This window comes from Melozone crissalis, unplaced genomic scaffold, assembly GCF_028551555.1.
Source record: "Melozone crissalis strain CALT ecotype California unplaced genomic scaffold, PUWL_Pcris_2 ptg000019l_1, whole genome shotgun sequence".
NCBI classification, from domain to species: Eukaryota; Metazoa; Chordata; class Aves; order Passeriformes; family Passerellidae; genus Melozone; species Melozone crissalis.
The window spans coordinates 28872665-28892077 of record NW_026535797.1 but is presented as its reverse complement, the minus strand read 5'-3'; the positions used below and the strand labels follow the sequence as shown (position 1 = coordinate 28892077).

Here is a 19413-nt window from a genome sequence, read left to right as displayed (position 1 = left end):
CGTGCCCCGGGCTGCTGACAATGCGGGGCTGCGCTGGGGACGGGCACCCGGCGGGCAGGGACCCCGCGGTGAGCGCCGCTCTCGGGGCTCGGGGGCGGCTCCCGCACGGCCCCGGGCTGGGGGCGACCCTCGGCCCGCCTGTGCCCGGTGACAGCAGGGCAGGGCAGCGTTGGGCGGCGGAGGTGAGCCCAAGCCCGAGCCGAGCGGCCCCGCCTGCCCGGAGGGGCGGGGGTCGGGGCGGTCCCCCCGCGCCGGAGCTGCGGGCGGAGGCGGCGGCGGCCCCCGGCAGCTCCTCCCCCGCCCGAGTTACAACCGGTTCGTGCCGGCCGCGGCCCGCCCGCCCGCCGCGATGCGGGGCTGCCCCGGCTCCCCGGGGGCGGCTCCGGGCCCCCGCCCCACGGGCCGCCCGCCCGCAGGTAACGGGGCCGGGACCCGCGATTCGGGCGGGGGGACAGCGGGGCGGGGGCGGACGGACGGACCCCCCGCAGGGGCCGCTGCCCCCGGTTCGGCCCGGCCCGGCCCGGCCCGGCCCCGCTCTGCGGCGGGAGCTGCCCCGGGAGCTGGGGCGGGGGGCGGCAGGGCCAGGCCGGGGCCCCGGGGCGGCTCTGCGCGGTCTGCGGGGAGCGGCTTCAGGAACAGGAGCGGATCGTGCCGCCGACCCGGGGCGAGCGCATCCCTTGCGGTGCCCATCGACGAGCGCCCCTCGGTGTGGCTGCGGTGCCTCCTGGTGTGCCCTGTTCATCTGGTGGGCACTGGGCGGTGTGCGACATCGGCACCTGCCGCGGGCACATGGCAGCGGGTGCCTGTCGGCGTTTGTGTGCCCATTGCGGGAGCCCACCGACCCCGCGTGTGCCCATTGCGGGAGCCCACCGACCCCGTGTGTGCCCATTGCGGGCTCCCCATGTCGCCCCGGAGCGGGCACTGTGTCTCGGCCGCGTTGCCATCGGCACGGCCAGGGCGACCTTCAGTCACCTCCCGGAGCGCTTCAGTCCCGGCGCGGGTGAGCGCTCCCGGTCGGGACCGGCCCGCAGCTGGAAGGCGTCAATGTGTAACGGGGGCTGTGGGCTGGCCCCCGGGGGCGTGGGGAGGCGAGGCGATCGGGGGGCTATAAGAGGCCGTGCATCCCCACGGAGACCCTGCCAAGGGTGCGCACGGACCGGGGGAGCGGATGCTGAAGGGAAGCTTCGCAGGTTGGGATGCGTGAGGCGTCGCGCATCGTGCTCTCGGTTTGCAGAGCAGATCTCTGGTAAATCATGTTGGCTCGTGGTTTCTAGCAGCGCCGGCTCGCATCTGCCCGCATGGATGCGTGCTAGTGACCGACAGGCACTAAAGTTGTGCTTTCGGGGGGTTTCCATCCGCTCTGGAGCAGTGAGGCTCTGGGAACAGGTAGGACTGGTTCTGCTGAGCTGACAGATTTGTACAAAGCTGACTGGTTTTTGTGCTGCCCCACTGATGCTTCTTAATGTAAACTAATTTTGCACTATAGAAAAACATTATTTTGTTGTTGGTAAGTTTTGTTCTGGTGGTATGTTTTGTTTTAAATTTCACACTTCTGTGTCATCCATGAGAAACAGAAGGAAACATTGATATTGACAACTCTCTTATTGAACTGAGAGAAGGGCAAGTAGAGAAATGTGGCAAATAGGCAGATCTGAATATTGAGAACTAGAAGGGAAATACTTATTTGTGTTCAGTGTCACACAGGAAGCTACTGTACTTAGAACACCAGTTAAAGTCAGATGCATCTTGCAGTGAATTTAATACAATGCTTGTGCAGTTGTGTCAGTACGCGTGCAGGTGTTGGAAATGATGAGCAGTTTAAAAGCACCTATAATGCACTAGTCTCATGCTCTGGGTGTTACTTGCAAGCTAAGGATAGCAGAAATTTCAGATGATAATTGCAAGGACTTGCCTGAAAAATAAACAGAAATTTACAAGAAGTCTGATTCAGCTTAAAACGAGGGATGTTGCTTTTCTGGCTGGTACCGTCTTGCTTTGTAGCAGAGCCTTGCAAAACTCGAGGAGCGCAGTGTTAATCACGCAGTGTGTGTGCTGACATCAGCTCTCTCTGCAGCCATGTGCTGCTCACAGAAAGCACCACACTTCCCCTGGCTCTGGCTGCACAAAGAACAAACTGGAAACAATCACACTGCTACTGTCTTTCTCAAGATTCCCTTTGCCACAGATTAATACAAGTTGCTGTGCTGAGGGCTAATGTTTCAGTGGTGCTCATGTTCTTTTTTTGTGCTCACTTGTCATCTTTAAGCCAAATTGTAAGATTTATAGGAAGGGAGATCAGTGTTGTGATAATGGTGCTCAGAGCAAAGCAAATAGTTGCAGCCAGACACTTCTCTCTTTCCACATTGAAACTGTTGTTCAGTTGTTCTCTAGAGTTTCTTTTTGTTGTGGTTGGTAAAGGCTTTCATCGAGCAGCTCTCTTCCTCTGATTCTTATTCTCAGTGAGTACAACTCACTGAAAAGCTTTTTCTCACCAAATTTCAAGTTACTATTCAATTCTTTATGCTTCATGTCTCTTTTTCAGTATTTTTAATTTAATTTGGTTTCCTGGAGCCTGAAACAGTATCCCTAGGCTTAGTGAACAGAAGGGTTTGTGAAACTGTTCTACCTGAATCCTGAATCCTAAACAGTTGTTTATCTGTTACCAGGATCACACAAATCTTACTGGTTGGTTCTGAGACAAAAACCCACAACTATTGTCTCCCCTCACTCCCTTCTGTGTGGGCTTCTGTGTCTCCATTTTTGGTGCCCACATTTATCTTTACAGTTTGTGTCCTCTTTCTACACAGACAGAAAACAGTGAAAGGCACTTTGGATCCCTCCCAAGTCGATGCACAGATTTGATGTCCATGCAAATGAAGGTTTCATTCTCGCTGTCAGTTCTTTTCCCTGCTGCCAAGCTATTGCAGTACAACCTTCCCTTTTGGAGAAGCATTAGATAATGTGCCAATGGAAAGTTGATATCCATGGTCCCAGGAGTGGCTTTGTTGTGCAGGACATCTTTAACTATGATAGCAGAGGGCTCTGGGGAACAGGCTGCTCATGCAGCTCCCTGCTCTCTGTGGCCTTGAGCCTTCAGGGGAGTTAGGAAATACCTCAGTTTAGGTATCAGGCACACGGCAGGGTGAGGTGAAGGAATAACCTGCAAAAACAGGAGGAGAAGGGAAGGGAAAGCCAGGTCATTCAAAACTGACCCTGGGATTTTATAGACCTGTTATACCCCAGAGGATGATTTCTGGGGAAATGATTTTTTTTTACATTTTGCCTGACAGTTGTGGACTGTAAATGGCTTGGAACCTTCAGAGAATAGATATGGTTGATACCTAAAGTTTTGTTTTTTAGTTAAAAGATGCAAAAGAGATCTATGATGCAAAATAGGAGTTGTCAGCATCTAGGAGGTCAGCACTTCTACTGCTGTAAATTTGGTACAGTTGGTTAAATTCAGTTATACTCTGCAGCATTGTAACAGGTGACAAACTAATCCAGTCTTTCTATTAGAGGAGACTACGTGACCTAAGACTACAAAAACTTTTTTCCTCTCCTGCCCAGTCCTTGCTTCCTTCCCATCAAATGTTTAGAATAGAAGAATTGAACTCAAGACTTGTCTTTGTGCTAAATTTTAGAGCACCAATATAATGGAAATCAAGGTAACAGCTAAAATGTGTTTGTTTTCTAAAGTATATTTTTAAACAAATACGAGTTGGGGCTATTCACTGTCTACCTCCATTAATGTAAAGTTTTTCTGAAAACTTCCTTGCTTTGTCTCATTGTCTGCTTTTAAAGTTGTTACTTATTTCCACTATTTTTTCCTCTAGGCAGGGACAAAAGCCAAGTGAAAATTACTTAATTCATGGACAGATGCATGGGTCAGCTCTTGGGGACTGTATTCAAATAAATATTTTGTGTGGAAACGCAGAGATCCCTTTTTGTGTAAAGGGTATTGTTACAGGAAAGTGCCTGTAACTTCTGGCTATCCCAGCTGCCACCCTTGCATCTCACAGGATCAAGGGACACTCACCAGGCATTGGAGTGAGTCAGAATTTGCATTTATTAGCTGAAACAAATAAGTTTGTAGCATTTGTAACTGGGAATGGTGTATCTTCAAGGACAGTCAGTATATTAAAATTGTAAATCACTCCCAAAGGACCCAGGATGTCAAAATGTATTTCACATTAGTGGGCGATGTTTTTGTTATTTGAGGGCTCAAGGCTGCTCTCAGATGTTAATTAATTGCATGAGATCAGTACTTCTCCACTGAGATAACTTGTTTGCTTTTGAAGTTCCTCTAGGAAGATTTTAAAAAGAAGAAATTTCATGTGAAGCCTCCATTTTTTCAGAATAGTGTTAACTGTTGCAGTGATATGTTGGCTGAAAACTTGCTTTGTTGTTTTTCTGCAGGTGGTTGTCACATGAAGGTACATTTATAGGAAGCTGACAGATTTTTGCCATCATCTGTGAGTATTTATCCGCAAAGTCACATTTAAGTGCGTTTGCAAACTAGAACTGACCTTTTTCATGTCTCTATACAATTCCTCAAAATGTTATACTACAGAGCTTTTGTTAAGTTTTCCATGCAAATTCTTAAAAATTGCCCGAGAAAAGGGCGTGAGGAGCTCAAATGGGAATTCTGTTATTGTCTGCTTGTTTTCTCCTTTGCTTTCATACAGCAGTAATTTTTTTTTTCCATTTCCTCTGGGTTCCTAAGTCAAAAAGGCAGAGCAATGCATTTATTTTTCTGCTTTGCCTCTTGGGAGTCTCCGAGAGCAGAGCTGTTACTGCAGCAGTCTTAATGCTTAAGCTGCAGTGTGGAGGTGGTCCTTGAGAATATTTCATAAAGGAAACAGGGTAAGATCTTACCTCTTTCTATCTTCCAGGTGAAGGAAATAAAACTATTGAGAATTATATATCTGGTTAGTGGCAGAGCCAGGAGCAGAGCATGTGTTTTGTATTCATCAAATTTTATTCATCAGATTGCTCCCTCTAGGGAGAGAGGGCAGGCTGGCTGTGTGCACAGGGAGACTCCAGAGCAACGTAGCCTGGAAAACCTCTAAATTTGCCAGATTTTAGAAGTACTGATCCCTATATTCACACTCTAGTCCTGAGAAGATGTGAGGGTGGTGGGTTATTTAAAGCCATAGATACACAGGTGATGGGTTGGGCCATGCCCAGGAGCAAGGTGGTGCTTCTGGAGTCCAGGCAGTGAGTGCCAGTTTGGGGAAGGCTGATGTGTGCAGAGGGCAGACACTCTAACAGGTTGCAGCAGATTTCTGTGTGCATGTTTGCTGCTGTCATGCAGCCACACCTGTACACAGTCTTAGAGCTCACTAATATACTCAAAGTGATTTTTGGATGCAGCTCTCTACACTTCCCTTTGTTGACAGAGCAGAGTACTTAACTGTTAGTACTGCCAAAATGTCAGCCTTCCTCTTGATCTGCCCCTCTCAGAGTGCACTGTCTGGTGGCAAACACCTTAATACATTGAAAGATACTGTGCTGAGAGTGGAACTGAGTATAGATTTTTTTCTCCTTTTTTGATATTCATGGCTTTAACAGCAGGTGACCATGGGGCTCAATTGCTGAACCATGGCAGATATTATTGCCTGAAGTTTTCACAGAGCTTATTTAGCACTCAGCAAATGAAATGCTTCTCTTTCATGCAGCGCTGGTGTATGTCCAACTCATGATGCTTTAGGTGCTGCTGTTCTGTTACCCAGCAGTTCCAATTTCCCCTGCAGTGTGCTGCACTGTTCCATGCAGTGTGGCATTTCCAGCTCCCACTGCCTGTGTGCTGCAGCTGCTCCTGCAGCATGGCTGAACCTGCCACCTCTGCACAGCTCCCCTGTGCTCACAGCCCTGCTCAGGCAGGTGTCTGACCCTGCTCTCTCTGGGTTTTGTCTGCACAGGCGCTGCCCTGCCTCTGCCCCCAGCTGCCAGGATGGCGTTTCGGAAGCCGCCGGACGGAGGCTGGGGCTGGGTGATCGTGGTGGTTTCCTTCTTCGCCCAGTTCCTGTGCTATGGGTCACCGCTGGCGGTGGGAGTCCTGTACCTGGAGTGGCTGGATGCCTTTGGAGAGGGGAAAGGCAAGACTGCTTGGGTTGGATCGCTAGCCAATGGAATTGGATTGCTTGCCAGTAAGTGCAGAAGCAGTATCTGTCCTAAATTGAAATGTCTCCAATTGATGCTTTTGTCTGTGTGTGTGCTCTTGGAATCGTATCAAAGACAGCTGCAAATGAGGGTGCTGCATTTTTCTTTTAGGTTTATATTACAATTAGAGTTTCCTTTATAGTTGCATTTATGCATAAGCCAGAGGAATATAATGTTAAAAGAGCAAGAAAAATATTCCCTTTATTCAAATACAATCATTTTGAATTTTCTAAACTAGAAAAGTCACACTCTAGAAACTGAACAGTAATTTTGTTGATGCATTTTTTTTAATGAGACTTTAAGACTAACATTTATATTATTGTCTTAAAATCAGAGCAAGCTGTTAGTCCAAAATGGTTCGAGTGCTTTATGAGAAAAGTCAATAAATGAGTTACTAATTTTTCAGCTCTAGCAGCAAACCTACCAGTGAGAGTGGGTGAGGGCTCCTTTTCATTCTTTATTTGAGGAAAACCTCCCTTTGAAGGCTGGAAAGTTATGGGTAACAGTAGCATTAAATGAAGCAACTTTCCTAGAAACTTTTCTGTAGTAAGACATTGTCACTTGGAGAGTAACAGCAGAATTTTAGGGAAATAAAACCCCACCTTGACAATTCCTAGGTTGTTGTTTTAAGATCAGGCACGGGTATTTACTGGGTCATATCACTAACTTCTGTTTTTCAAAGATTTACCATGGGAACTATTATCTATTTGCTGGATCTGGAAAAAATTTCTTGTCAGCAGGGGAGCTGCTACAGGCAAAAGCAATAATGTGGTTTAATGGACAAAATGCAGCTCAGGATCCTGAGGAAAATCTCCTCAAAAGAAAGTTGATGTTCCAATAGCAGTACAGACCTGAATAAAGAGCACTGCTTTGTATGGCCCTGGAACTGATCAAGTACTGGTGCCACACTTGTGTTGGGCTTTTTACCACCAGGCAGAAGAGAAATGGGCAAAGGCAGGTGGATCACTGAGCACAAAAATACTCTATTTAGTCTGAGGGTGTTATTGGATAATGGACTGGAGATTGCTCTTCCATCATCCTTTTTTAATTTTCCTGTGTTATGGGAATTAACTCCTTCTATTCATCAAGACCTCAATATACTTGAGTGAAAGGGTGAAGTGGGGGAAAATGATGATAAACAAGGTAATTGCTGAAGGAAAAACTAGGCAGAAGGAAATTCAAGAGAACACCCTTTTAGGAGACCAGAAATCTCTGGCTCTGTTAAGAGCCTCAGTCCCCTTTCCCTTATGTCAACATTGTGCTTGTTTCCAGATGTTAGTGCCCTCTGACTTGCTGCTGTGGGCAATTCTCAGCACTGTGCTTTGTAGCTGGCTGGGTTTTGGCTGGGGTAGAGTTCATTTTCTTCTCAGTGGCTGTGTTTTGGATATGTGCTGGATGCAGGGTTGATAATGTAGAGATGTTTCTCTTATTGGTGAGCAGGGCTAACAGAGCCAAGGTCGTTCCTGCTGTTCCTGCTGCCAGGCTGGTGAGGAGACTGGGGGTGCACAGGAGGTCAGGGGGAGAAACACCCAGGGCAGGTGACCCCAGGTGACCACAGGGATGCTCCATGGCATGTGACATCATGCTCAGAATATAAACTGGGGGGAGAAGGAGGAAAGGGGGTCATCTGAGAGATGGCATTTGTCTTCCGGAGTCACCATCACATGTGATGGGGCCCTGCTGCCCTGGAGATGGCTGAACTTGCCCTGCCATGGGGAGCAGTGAATGAATTCCTTGGTTTGCTTTGCCTGCATGCAAAGTGTGCTTTGCTTTCCCGATTAAACTGCCTTTATGTCAGCCCAGGAGTTTTCCAGCTTTTACCTTTCTGAGTCTCCTCTTTCCTGCTGGTGGGGGAGTGAGTTTGTGGCTGCATGGGCCTGGTTGTGGCAGAGGTTAAACCATGACAGCAGCTATAATAATGATGAATAATACAAATCAATGATGAGTAATACAAATCAAAGGTGCTCTTGTGACTGATTTTGGTATGGAATGATTAAATGAAGGTTTAACAGGTTAGGAGGAGTGCTGTCTGTCCATGTGATTTTATTCTTTCAGTTTGGCATTCAGAAGCTTAATAATCATTCCTACCCTTTATGCCTTCAAAAGAAAGTACAGGGAGGGTCCTTTAATTACATTGATGTTATCAGAGTTGACTGAAAACAAAGTCTATGTTCCCAGCTTTGCCTAAAATGGAAGTTCCCACTGCTTGTCAAGCTGGGTTCTGACCCTAATGATAAATCTACTAAATTTCCTCCTTAAAAGTATGCAATTTTATGGTACAAGTTGTTTAGTTTTAGTTTTCAGCTGATTAATAATGTTAACTTCAAGTGGTATATTTTGAAGTGCCCCTTGATTAGTGTGATGGATGTCTAGAAAATGTCATCAAATTACTTCTAAATTTTCTTTAAAGCCTGTAACTTGATACAGTCTTTTTGCCAAGACTCCCACACTTTTAATTAAGGCTCTACTGGAGACCCATTTAGACTCTTCTGTGGGCTTTATTCAACTTAACATCACCTTTCTGAAGCTGTAGATACCAGTCTAGGAAAGGAATGACAATTATGGTAGATTAGCAGCCACAGCCAGGAAATAAATCAGAGTCCATTTTCTTAGGAAGACTTTCCTTATTGATAGCACTGGCAATTGCATTCACCAGCTTCTCTAACAGAGAAAGTTGGGACCAGTGACTCTGCTGTATTAGTACTGTAATTTCACCAAACCCAAGAAGATATATATAGCATCTGGCACAGAAAAAGGTTCTCTGTCTTCTCCCCTTCCTTCTGCTGGTGTAATCTGAAATTTCATTTTAAGCAGCTGATGCTGGTGAGCACTTTCATGTTTGCTGCGTTGGTATCCTTTCTAAAATGTTTACTTCTGACTTCTGTGAGAGCTAAACTTAGACTGGAGACATAGAAACCCAGAAGAGCACCTTGTTTATTTGGATCCATTTCCTGGGCACCTGGTGTTCGGTTTCTGTCCTTTTGCTCGCAGCACAGGCGGTGCTGCTGGGGCCAGTGTCCAGCCTGAGTTGGAGAAGGGAATGGGGCAGGGATCCTGTGGGCTCCTCCTCACAGGATGGCTTGGGTTGTGACTTTCTGTGAGGAAACCTTACAGAGCAGTGCAAGAAATGTGCCTAGAGGAGTGACAGACAAGCATCAGTGCTGCTGTGGGAGGCAGAGGTGAGAGCTGCCCTGCAGAATTAGTGTTATGACAGTGGTCAGGCTATGGCAGATGGGACACATGGCTCCAGGGCTTGTTCGACAGGAAGAAATTGAAAAAGCTTAGTAGGTTTCCCTTACTAAAACGCGCCAGAGGAGGATATTTATATATATTCTTGAACATCATGTGCTTCTTCTGCACCAAATGTTCTTAATTTTGCATCCATTTGGAGCCTGAAATTAAATTTAATCCATCTTCCACTTGTTAAAAGCAAAACAAAGACCTTGGTGCCTGTAATTGGCACCACAGCTGTTTATAGTAAGGGTTGACTTCACAGTCCTTGGCATAGGAAGAGACATCAATGTCTCCATTCCCACTTCCCTTCATTAATGGAGGGAGAGCAAAGGGAGGATTTCTCTCTTGAAAGGCACACCTTGATAATTTGATGGGGTGTTTCTGCTGATCTGAGGCATGCAGTGCTAGATGTTTAAAAAGCTTAATTTTGTGTTTTCAAGCAACAGTTTTACTACTCTATACCTTTTACTACTCTATGACATCAATTATACCACTCTATTTTGCAGCATCTACATATTTTTGAACATAAATCTCACACAGCCATAGCCCCCCACTGTAAAGTATGGATGCTGTAAATAGCTTGTGCACAAGGGAGAAGCGTTGTCCCCAAGATTGCTCTGAAAAAAAGCCCAGTTCATATAACAACATGTTTTTTAGAAAGGAAATGTCTTTCCAATCAGTTGGGAGTGGGTTACTGCCCAGTGTGAAAAGCTTTTTTTCGGGTCTATACTCCTATCCAAAGTACAGGCATTTGGAGAACATTATATTTATTATAACCAGGTTTTATAAATGCACTTAATATGCAGAACATTTTCTTGTATTCTGTCCAGTGGATTTTAATGCAGTCCATGACCATTTTTTCTACTCTACAGTTTCAACAGGCTCGGACAGATGCCCAGGTAGGGTGGGTCAGATTAATACAGATGATATGAAAAAGAACTCAGTTGTCCAATAGAGTTTGTTTAGCAAAAGGTTTTGTGTATCAGGTGAAGGAAGGAGGATCCTTGAGATTAGTGAGTGGAGTGGAGGGAGGGAATGTTGTTTTGCAGGGGTTTTTTTTGCTTTATGTGAAAATATTGAGGAAGAAAGTGTTACTTCTGGATGTCCATTAAAAAAACCAACTTTGTGCTTGTCAGGAGGTCAGCACATTTCTGCAGGTTTAAGTTCCTAAGTGCAGCAGTTGCCTTGTTTTCATGTCTCAGGAAGGACTCACAGACACGTCCTGGTCTCACTGAGGGTAAAGTACTTAATTCAAAATAATTTTAATAAAAATACTAATGTACAAATGATCCCTCCTAGGTGTTCTTCCTCTTTGGTCCCTCTGTATGAAGATCTCCTGCGAAAACCAATCTTCCTTCTGCTTCCCATTTTGTCTGGCGATCTTGTTGACTGCTCCCCTGATAATTGTGCTGCTGACTGCGAGCTGTGACAGGTTGTGTGCAGAAGAGCAGTGTCTGTTCCTGTGCTGAGTCTGTCTTCCTAGAGTTAGCTGTCATTCCAGTAAACTGTGCTGCTATCTCTTTTTGATTGGGTTTGGTCTAGTTTTAAGATACATCATTTGGAAAGGAAAAAGCCCTAGGGATTTTATTTGTAAAAGAGGTAAATATTTATCAATGTCATAAAATATTGTACTAGTTCCAGTGCTAACCCCTGGAGCTGCTGGCAAACTGAACAAAATGCTGGCTTAAAAGCTATTTTTCATGCTTGCTATTGAGGATTGCCACTGGGATTTTTTCATGTTGTTCATATTATGGTGAGACTCAGCTAATGAAAACGCTTATGCTGCCTGAAGATCTGTTTCCTATGTGGCTGTTTGCAGACTCCTGCATTCTTCAGAATGCCCACTTTGAGCAAAATCCACAGGGCAGGTCTCAGTCCCACTCTGTGAAAGTTGGATTTTTACTAGAATTTACTGCCTTGAAGCCATTGTGGTTCAAATATTTGTAAAGAATGACAAGTTTGTGTACAGTCAACTCCTGTGCAAACACTGTGGTGATAACTGAAGGTGCTGTGCCTGGTGGAAAAGAAAATGACAGTGCTATGGGAAACAGGGAAGGGGAAGCAGTGCAAGGAGGCAGGAAAGGACAAAGATGCTGGCTTTGATGCAGCATTTGAAAATCCAGGGGATTTTCTTTTGTGACTGATTTTCTAGCAGTGTGATGAGTGTGAAAGTCGTGCCTAGTGTGAATGGGAAGATGGAGCTGTTTTTCTGCTCAACTCAGGGACCTAAAATAATTATTTTAATGTTTACAGTGGTGCTCCTTCTTATAAACAGGGCAGCTGCTGAGTTGCCAGATGTCTTGCTGTGCAAGATGGCAGATTAATACTGAGGTCTCTGGAGCAGGTTCTTCACTTTTGTGCAAGTTGTTTTCCATGTCAGAGTGAAAAGATCTCTTTGTTCTCCTTTGAGATTGGATTTTGTAAGCAGAGAGGCTGGAAGAGCATCTCCTTGGGCCTTGTCAGGGATGCTTTTGTTCATGCTCCAGTGGAGATGTCCTTGTCAGCTTATGAAGCCACATCCTTCAGCTCTGTGTCTTGTTCTGGCTTGGGGTCAGAGGGTCCAGTTTCACCTGGGATGCTCTAGCAGGGGTCAGTGATGTCTGTACCAGCACCACCACCCCAGACTGGACAGGGACCTTCTGAGAGTAGCTGTGTCAAAATATAAAGAGCGGGTGGAAGGGAAATGCTGTTTGTTTTAGCAAGGTAGTAGGTCAGAAATAAAGAATAGAAAGAGTGCAAATTCCTCTGCTTAATTGTATTATGTTAACACTACTTTATTTTCTTTTAGTGTAGAAGAATTCTTTATACAATACAGAGTCAATCCTTTGTTCATTTTTAAATCCCGTGGTTTTAGGAAACATACCAATCTTAATTTGCCAGTTCTAGTAATTAATTCTAAGAATCAGCAATGTTCTTAGCCTTTGTTCTCAGCATGTTACCCTGCCCAGGTTATGCTGGCCAGCTTTCATTCCCACAGTGTGCTGACTCTTGAGAAGCAGTAAGTGCTTAGATCTTCCTTTTTCATTGCTTCCAAAATCCAATTAAACCTTTCTTTCCTGGAATATTTTCTTGATTCCTCTGTAACTCTGACTGTTTGCCTGGATAAGCCCCAGCTCAGACTCACCCCCCTTTATGTTCCCTGGGCAGATAGCTCTAATGTAGGGCAAAAGTTCTGGCCTGCCTTGCCTTTGAGGATCATTTCACCTGCTGACGAGTCTCTGCTCCTGCCTGCCTGAACTGCTTGTCCCATGGCTGGCAACCACAGGAAAACCTTTCCTGCATTCCCAGCTGCTCTCTCCTGTCTACAGACCTAGGCAAGCACCATCCCCAGGCTCCAAGTGTTTACCTCGGATCACCTTTCTGGGCTCACCTCCCATCTGCTGGGAATCTGTTCCGTGACTCAGGGAGCACTAACCTTGGCAAATGGCAGACTCCAAAATTACTGCTTGGCCAGATTGAATCCACCATGGCGTGTGTGTGCATCCCTTCACATGAGGAGCAGATGTTGTAAGGTGGTTTTGTTTGTTTGTGTTAAATAATGGCGTTCATCTGTGCATCTAACTTCTAATCTCAAAGTTGCTGAGTTTAGAAATGAGGCTAACATCTGAGTTTATGTGTGAAGGTTTGAGTTTCAGATAAATTGTCTTTGCAAGCCAAGTCCCTTGCTGGTTGATTATTTATGCAGGGCACCAAGCTTGCACACCACTTAAGACTAAAAGGTGTATTCCAGGTCACACAGCTGAGAATAAGTGCTTGTTCTACAATTTCTGTGAGGAGAGAACTGGCTGAATAGAGGCAGGGTGTGAATTCTGCCTCACTCTGTTCTTGTTTTGAAGAGCTCAGAGAGCTAAGAACAGAGAAATATCGGGGAGTGAACTTGAGTGTTGTTATGGCTGCTCTCAGTAAGTGACTTTTATTTTCTGTAGTTTTACAGGAGGAGCAGAGATAGGTAGTAAAGGGTTCTTTGGTAGGACACCTAACCAGCAGGTGTTTACTTCCCTCAAAAATCAGGGAAGAATGATGCTTATCCTTGCCTGGGATGCCAGCAGAGGTTCCCTCTGTGTAAGCACCAGGTGGCATTCTTGCTGTGATCATGATCCCCAGTGACTGCTTTTCCATTCCAGTTTCATACATCACATACCAAGATGAATGCAGATACTGTGTTTCTGAAACACAGGTTTTGTGCCCTGGCAAAAAATACCTGCTTGCTTAGGCCTGGCTGATGGTCTGCCTTGGTTTTGTGTTTCAAGATGAAGATTCTTTTCAGAACCTTTGTACGCCTAAGTTCTGTAGTGACAGTGTTAGAGTCCAGTATATTTTGGATCTCCCTATGTGTAAGGAATGTTTCCCTTACTCTTTCCCTCCCAGCCCAATGACCCTTTCATGGCCTTGATGTTCAGTTTCTCCCTGAGAAAAATTTTTCTAGCCTGACCATGAATATTTTTATAACTGCTTTAGAGAATCCTGTGAAAATGAGTACTCTGAATTGTTATCTAATATAATTATACTTTTAAGTTATCATAAGAAACATTTCCACAGATTGATATATTTTTAGAAGTTCTTCCTGGTGCTGATGTTTACTTGGAATGTTTTTCCTGTTTTTTCCCTGTAGGTCCTGTCTGCAGTATATGTGTATCATCTTTTGGAGCAAGACCTGTAGCTATCTTCAGTGGCTTTATGGTGGCTGGGGGCCTCATGATGAGCAGTTTTGCACCTAACATATACTTCCTATATGTTTCATATGGGATAGTTGTTGGTAAGAAACACCTTCCCTTCATTTAGTCTTCATTGTTTTGAGTGTTGGTTTATGAATATGAAATGGGAAATTGATTCACAGAGACAATGGTAGTCTGGGACTTGATTTATCAAGGGATACTTCATTTTTGGGCAGGGAGGGATGTTGCATGGGCAGGCTGTTACCATGATAAAAACATAGTAACAGCCTGTTCCAGAAATACCTTCCCTTCATTTTGAGAATTAGTCTTCATTATTTTGAGTGTTAGTTTATGAATATGAAATGGAAAACTGATTCATAGAGGCAGTGGTAGTCTGGGACTTTATTTATAAAGGAATGCTTTACTTTTGGGCAGGCTGTTACCATGAAAAAAGATAAAAACAATGTAAATGTTCATAAGGGTTTTAAAACAGTTTATCCTCTGTTGACACAATTGTTAGAGATGGAGAAGCTGAGGTTTTACCGAAGGGCTCGAATCGAGCAAGTCTTCTGCTGGCATGAAATGCCAATCTTAAGGGAATAATATCTCTTCTGGAATTCTGTCACATACTCATTCTAATTTGATAAATTAGGGCTCATTAGGGAGCAGTGCTGCTCTGCCCAGAACTGGATTGAACATAAATGCTGTGCTGGAGGCACGAGAGCGCTGCTCTCCTGGCAGGTGGTGACCTGCCCTCTGTGCAGCCGTGGGTGGCTGATCAAGTTAACTGTGTCAGGCACTCGGGCACCTCTCTGGCCAGCAGGGCACCGTGCCATGGGCAGGCAGCTCTGCCCAGCCCTGGGCTCAGAGCCCTGGGGCCCTTCCACAGAGCACAGAGCTTGCCTGGGAGCTCCTCAAAGCCAGCCTGCAGCACCCTGCTCAGCAGCAGGGACAGGGAGGTGGGACAGTGCTGAGCTGGGTACCTCAGTACCCAGGGCACACCATGGCATCACCTGGGGGATAACAAGGGGGCATTCCTTTCCTAGAGGATGTAGCATGTTTTATATTTAACTCTTTTTGTGCAGGTCTTGGATGTGGCCTTTTGTACACTGCAACAGTCACCATCACGTGCCAGTATTTTGACAAACACAGAGGCCTCGCACTTGGGCTGATTTCAACAGGTGGGACTTCAATTGTCATTCTCTCCAGCTTGTCAACTCTGATACAGCCACCCTTACCCTGGCAATAAAACCCAGATGATTATGTTTGTCTCAGTAACTTAAGAAAGTTATGACTTTCTTAAATCAAAATATCAGTAGCAATGAAGGGAAAAACTGAGGCTTCAGATAAAACAGTAACTACACTTGCAGGTTTATGTATGGGCCATCAATACAGATGAGGAAAGGATATTCACTGAAAACAGACTCAGGTAGCTTGGGCTGTGTGCCATGGATAATAAGGGGAAACATTCCATAGATCCTCTTTTTCCTCTTTGTTCTTACCCAGGATCAGAGGTGAGAAAGAGATTGGAGATGCAGCATACAAATGCTGCATCACCACTACCTCACATTAGCTGTACCTCTACACTTTTTAGTGGCCTGAGTAGGAATGGTTACAGATGGCTCCTGTGCCATGCCTTGCTCTCTGTGTGCCATGGGGTGCCTGCTCTGACCTCTTTGCTCGAGTAGCTGTCAGTGAGGAGACACAGGATCAGTGTAGTCAGTGGTGTGAGATACTAATACCACATCCACATAAGCTGAGTGGAGAGGAGCTTCTAGAGAAATGTTCCTTGGGATCATTTTCAGTGGCTTTGTTTTGGATTCCAGGTAGATTGCCTTAAAGCCTGATCTTATTGTGCCCTGGTTAATTTCAGTACCTGGAAGGCAAAACAAGCATAGATTTTGTAATTGATTTTTCCTCTGTTTAGCACCAGACAGTCTTCAGCAAATAATTTTAAAGTTTTTCATATAAATTGACTTGAAAACCAATGTTCTGTGTCTGTGAGAGGACACCCACTAGTTAAAATGGATATGTCCTCAGTTCAACAAAGAGCCTTTTCTTTAAATTACTGGGATTGCATTAAATGCTTGTGCTCCTCGTAATTTCTCACTCTTCAGTGTTTTCTTCTGAATGGCCACATGTGCATGCTTAGTCCTGTAGAGCTTCAGAAATGCCTTTGGGATAAACTCCCACCAGGCAAACCCTGCCCCTTAAACACCAGGCAGTCAAGGGCTGCTTCTAGGAGGGGTCTTGGTGAACTCCTGGTCTGTTTCTGCCTGGGAGGAGGAAGGGAAAAATGTTGGAGTGGAAAATTCAAACTGTGCTAACTCAAAATGGTACCTGAAGGGATACATGTATATGAGAGCAGGGCAGAAGAGTGGCTTAACAGTTTTTTGATGTTTTTAATCAGATATAGTATTGATCCTACTTGTTTATGAAGCATCCACTAGTGTTATTTGTCACAAAGTGTTCAGGTGTTTTGGGAGATTTTTTTGTGTTGTTGCTACTCAACGAAGGAACTGTAACTTCAGGAGGGATGATGATTTACTGGTTCATTAAACTTGGGAGAGAGGAGCACAAATGAATGACCATTCCTGTGGCACTGTATTCACAGCTGCTGAATTGTGGAATTTTGTTAGAGTTGAGGAATGGTCTTGGTTCTTCAGTTTAAACCAAACTTATTTTTCTTTTATAGGCTCGAGTGTTGGACTCTTCATATATGCAGCACTGCAAAGAGAGCTTATTGAGCTGTATGGACTGGATGGGTGTCTGCTAATAGTTGGTGCCCTGTCTCTAAATATATTAGCCTGTGGCAGCCTAATGAGACCTTTGGAATCATCCAGTTCTCCTCCACCAGAGAAAATGTTTGTAGACAAAGTCCCAGATCAATATTTTGTTTACCATGAAAAGGAAAAGACTGTAGAAGAAAACATTAGCATCCTTGAAAAGGGCTATATTGATGAAAAATCTGTGAACAATGTGCCTGACTGCAAACAGGATACCATTTTGAATAAGAACGCATTGAGCTCAATAAACGTAAATGAGAAAGACACTTACAAGAAGAAAGTTGTAGAACAGACAAACTTCTGCAAGCAACTCGCCAAGAGGAAGTGGCAGCTCTATTTGACCTACTGGAAGGAGACCATGGTTCTTTTCAAGAACAAAGTATTTTCAGCTCTCTTTGTTGCCATCTTGCTCTTTGATATTGGTGGATTTCCTCCTTCTCTGCTCATGGAAGATGTAGCAAGAAGTGCAAACATTAGTGAAGATGACTATTACATGCCCCTTATTTCCATTATTGGCATTATGACGACTGTTGGGAAACTTATTTTAGGAATACTGGCAGATTTTAAGTGGGTTAACACTTTATATCTCTATGTAATGACCTTAATAATGACAGGAGTGGCCTTGTTTGCAATTCCATTCGCCAAAAGTTACCTTACATTAGCGATGCTTTCTGGGATTTTGGGTTTTCTGACTGGGAACTGGTCAATTTTTCCATATGTAACAACAAAGACTGTGGGGATTGAGAAACTGACTCATGCCTATGGGATATTGATGTTCTTTGCTGGACTTGGGAACAGCCTCGGACCACCAATTGTAGGTAAGGGCAAGGTGTGGATATAAACTTGTCACAACCAGACAGAATGCTTTTGTATGTCTAATAGTAATGGAAAGAGGAAATCAAAATATGCAACAAAAAATAAAAGCTGTTTGGCTGATTATGTTTGTAATTTGTGGGGATTTTGAGGGAAAACACATTCCATGTCTAAGAGGTCAAACAGCATTTTAGATTCACTCAATTTAATTTTATTTTGTTGTTTGAGTGGTTTTTTAATTTTTGTTTCTCTATGTTGCCAGTGCTGTGTTGCATTTAACTGATGAGCTTCTCTCTTATCCCACCCCCAGGCTGGTTTTATGACTGGACGCAGGAGTACAACACTGCTTTCTACTTCAGTGGCTTTTGTGTCCTGCTGGGGGGATTTCTCCTGCTCTTGGCAGCACTGCCCTGCTGGAATGCCTGCACCAATCAGAGCTCCAAGCTGCCTCCAAATACTTACTCCTACAAAGTTGCATCTCACGCTTAGGTGACAACTGGAAAACACTTTGCGCCTTTTTATATTATATAGCAAAGTATTTTAGTAATTTTCCACTTATTTATGAAGCCCACAAATCCTCTTTCCACTAGAAAAATTCCATTGTTGCTTGTTGTTCGGTTTCTTTTTCTTCTTCTATTTCTTTTTTTAATGTTATTTTTAAAAACAGTCTTATTTTGTGTACTGTGCACTGTGTTTTCAGCCTTTGTCTACTGTAATTTCCTTTCACCCTGTAAAGGGGATGTTCTGTTGTATTATCAGCTGTACTTTTTTTAAGGGGGTTTGGTATGGAGGGGTGAACATTTTGAAGCAAAAAAGAAGGCCTGTTCTTTATAAGAGGAGGCTGGCATTTCTGCCTCCTTCCATAGGTCTCCAAGTTGCACAATTAGGCTTTACAAAACAAGAATTTGCCTTATTAAAATGTAATACTGTGGCAAGGTGCTTTTAACTTCATGCTTAGATTAACTTTTTTGTCTTTTTAAAGTTTCTCTAATTTATGATTAAGTGCCAATTGTGGGAGGGAGAAGAGGGGAAACAAAATCAACCTTGTGTTGCATAACTGAAGTGAACATTATGACGAAAGTAAAGATTCTTATTACCACTGCGACTAAGAACCATGTTTATAAATACTGCACATTTTGTGAAGCCTGTTTATAAAACTGTTGAACCAAAACCTTTTAAAACCAAGGAATAAATGTGATTGTTGAAACCGTGAAAGGAAATGCTGACTTGGTTATGCAAGCTCATAATCTTTTTATCAAGGTTGGAGAGATGCTCACTGAAGCCCACAGGTGAGTGTTTCTAAGCAAGGCACCCAAATTCTGCTGGTCCTGGGGGCCTCTCTTGTTATGCAATCACAGTTCAGTGGATTGAAGCTGCTGCAGAAAGGGCTTGTAGGGCTGTTAACAAGGCAGACCTGATTAAAAAGGGGAATTTGTGACTGCAATGTCATCTCAGCTGTCCTTTTTTGGAACGGATATTGCAAGGAGAAAAGGCAGTACCAGAGAGCAAGAAAAAGCGTGGGGGAGGGCTAGCAGAAGAGGTTCAGAGAAAGCTGATGGGGAAAGAGTTGCAACACTTGAGCACCAAATGAGTCGGTGAGAGAGAGCCCTCGGAACCTCTTGTCTCTGTAGCTGCAGGCCAGCCCTGCGTGCTGCTGGGTTTGGCTGGCGTGGCCGGGGAACGCCGTGTGATGATGAAGCCTTTCCTGAGCCAGGCAGGTGCTCCAGCACAGGCAGGGTGACTCTGCTGCCTCTGCCCTGCCC

At 44.7% G+C, this 19413-nt stretch overlaps 1 protein-coding gene across 1 annotated transcript; it reads left to right on the top strand.

Annotated features, from left to right (window-relative positions):
- The first annotated feature begins 335 nt into the window (after positions 1 to 335).
- Positions 336 to 18932, top strand: SLC16A9 (solute carrier family 16 member 9). The gene is made up of 7 exons (XM_054277036.1): positions 336 to 416; positions 4417 to 4472; positions 5922 to 6149; positions 14009 to 14152; positions 15137 to 15232; positions 16747 to 17655; positions 17961 to 18932. Exons 3-7 carry the CDS (start codon positions 5954 to 5956, stop codon positions 18137 to 18139), a joined length of 1524 nt encoding a protein of 507 aa, XP_054133011.1. The 5' UTR covers positions 336 to 416; positions 4417 to 4472; positions 5922 to 5953; the 3' UTR covers positions 18140 to 18932.
- The last annotated feature ends 481 nt before the right edge of the window (positions 18933 to 19413 follow it).

What these genes read in the sequence shown, in the direction of transcription:
- SLC16A9 (XM_054277036.1), top strand. Translation starts at nt 5,954, where the DNA reads ATGGCGTTTCGGAAGCCGCCGGACGGAGGCTGGGGCTGGGTGATCGTG. An exon ending in ACTTGGGCTGATTTCAACAG is followed by an intron (nt 15,233 to 16,746) that starts GTGGGACTTCAA and finishes TTTCTTTTATAG; the next exon opens with GCTCGAGTGTTGGACTCTTC. An exon ending in CCTCGGACCACCAATTGTAG is followed by an intron (nt 17,656 to 17,960) that starts GTAAGGGCAAGG and finishes TCCCACCCCCAG; the next exon opens with GCTGGTTTTATGACTGGACG.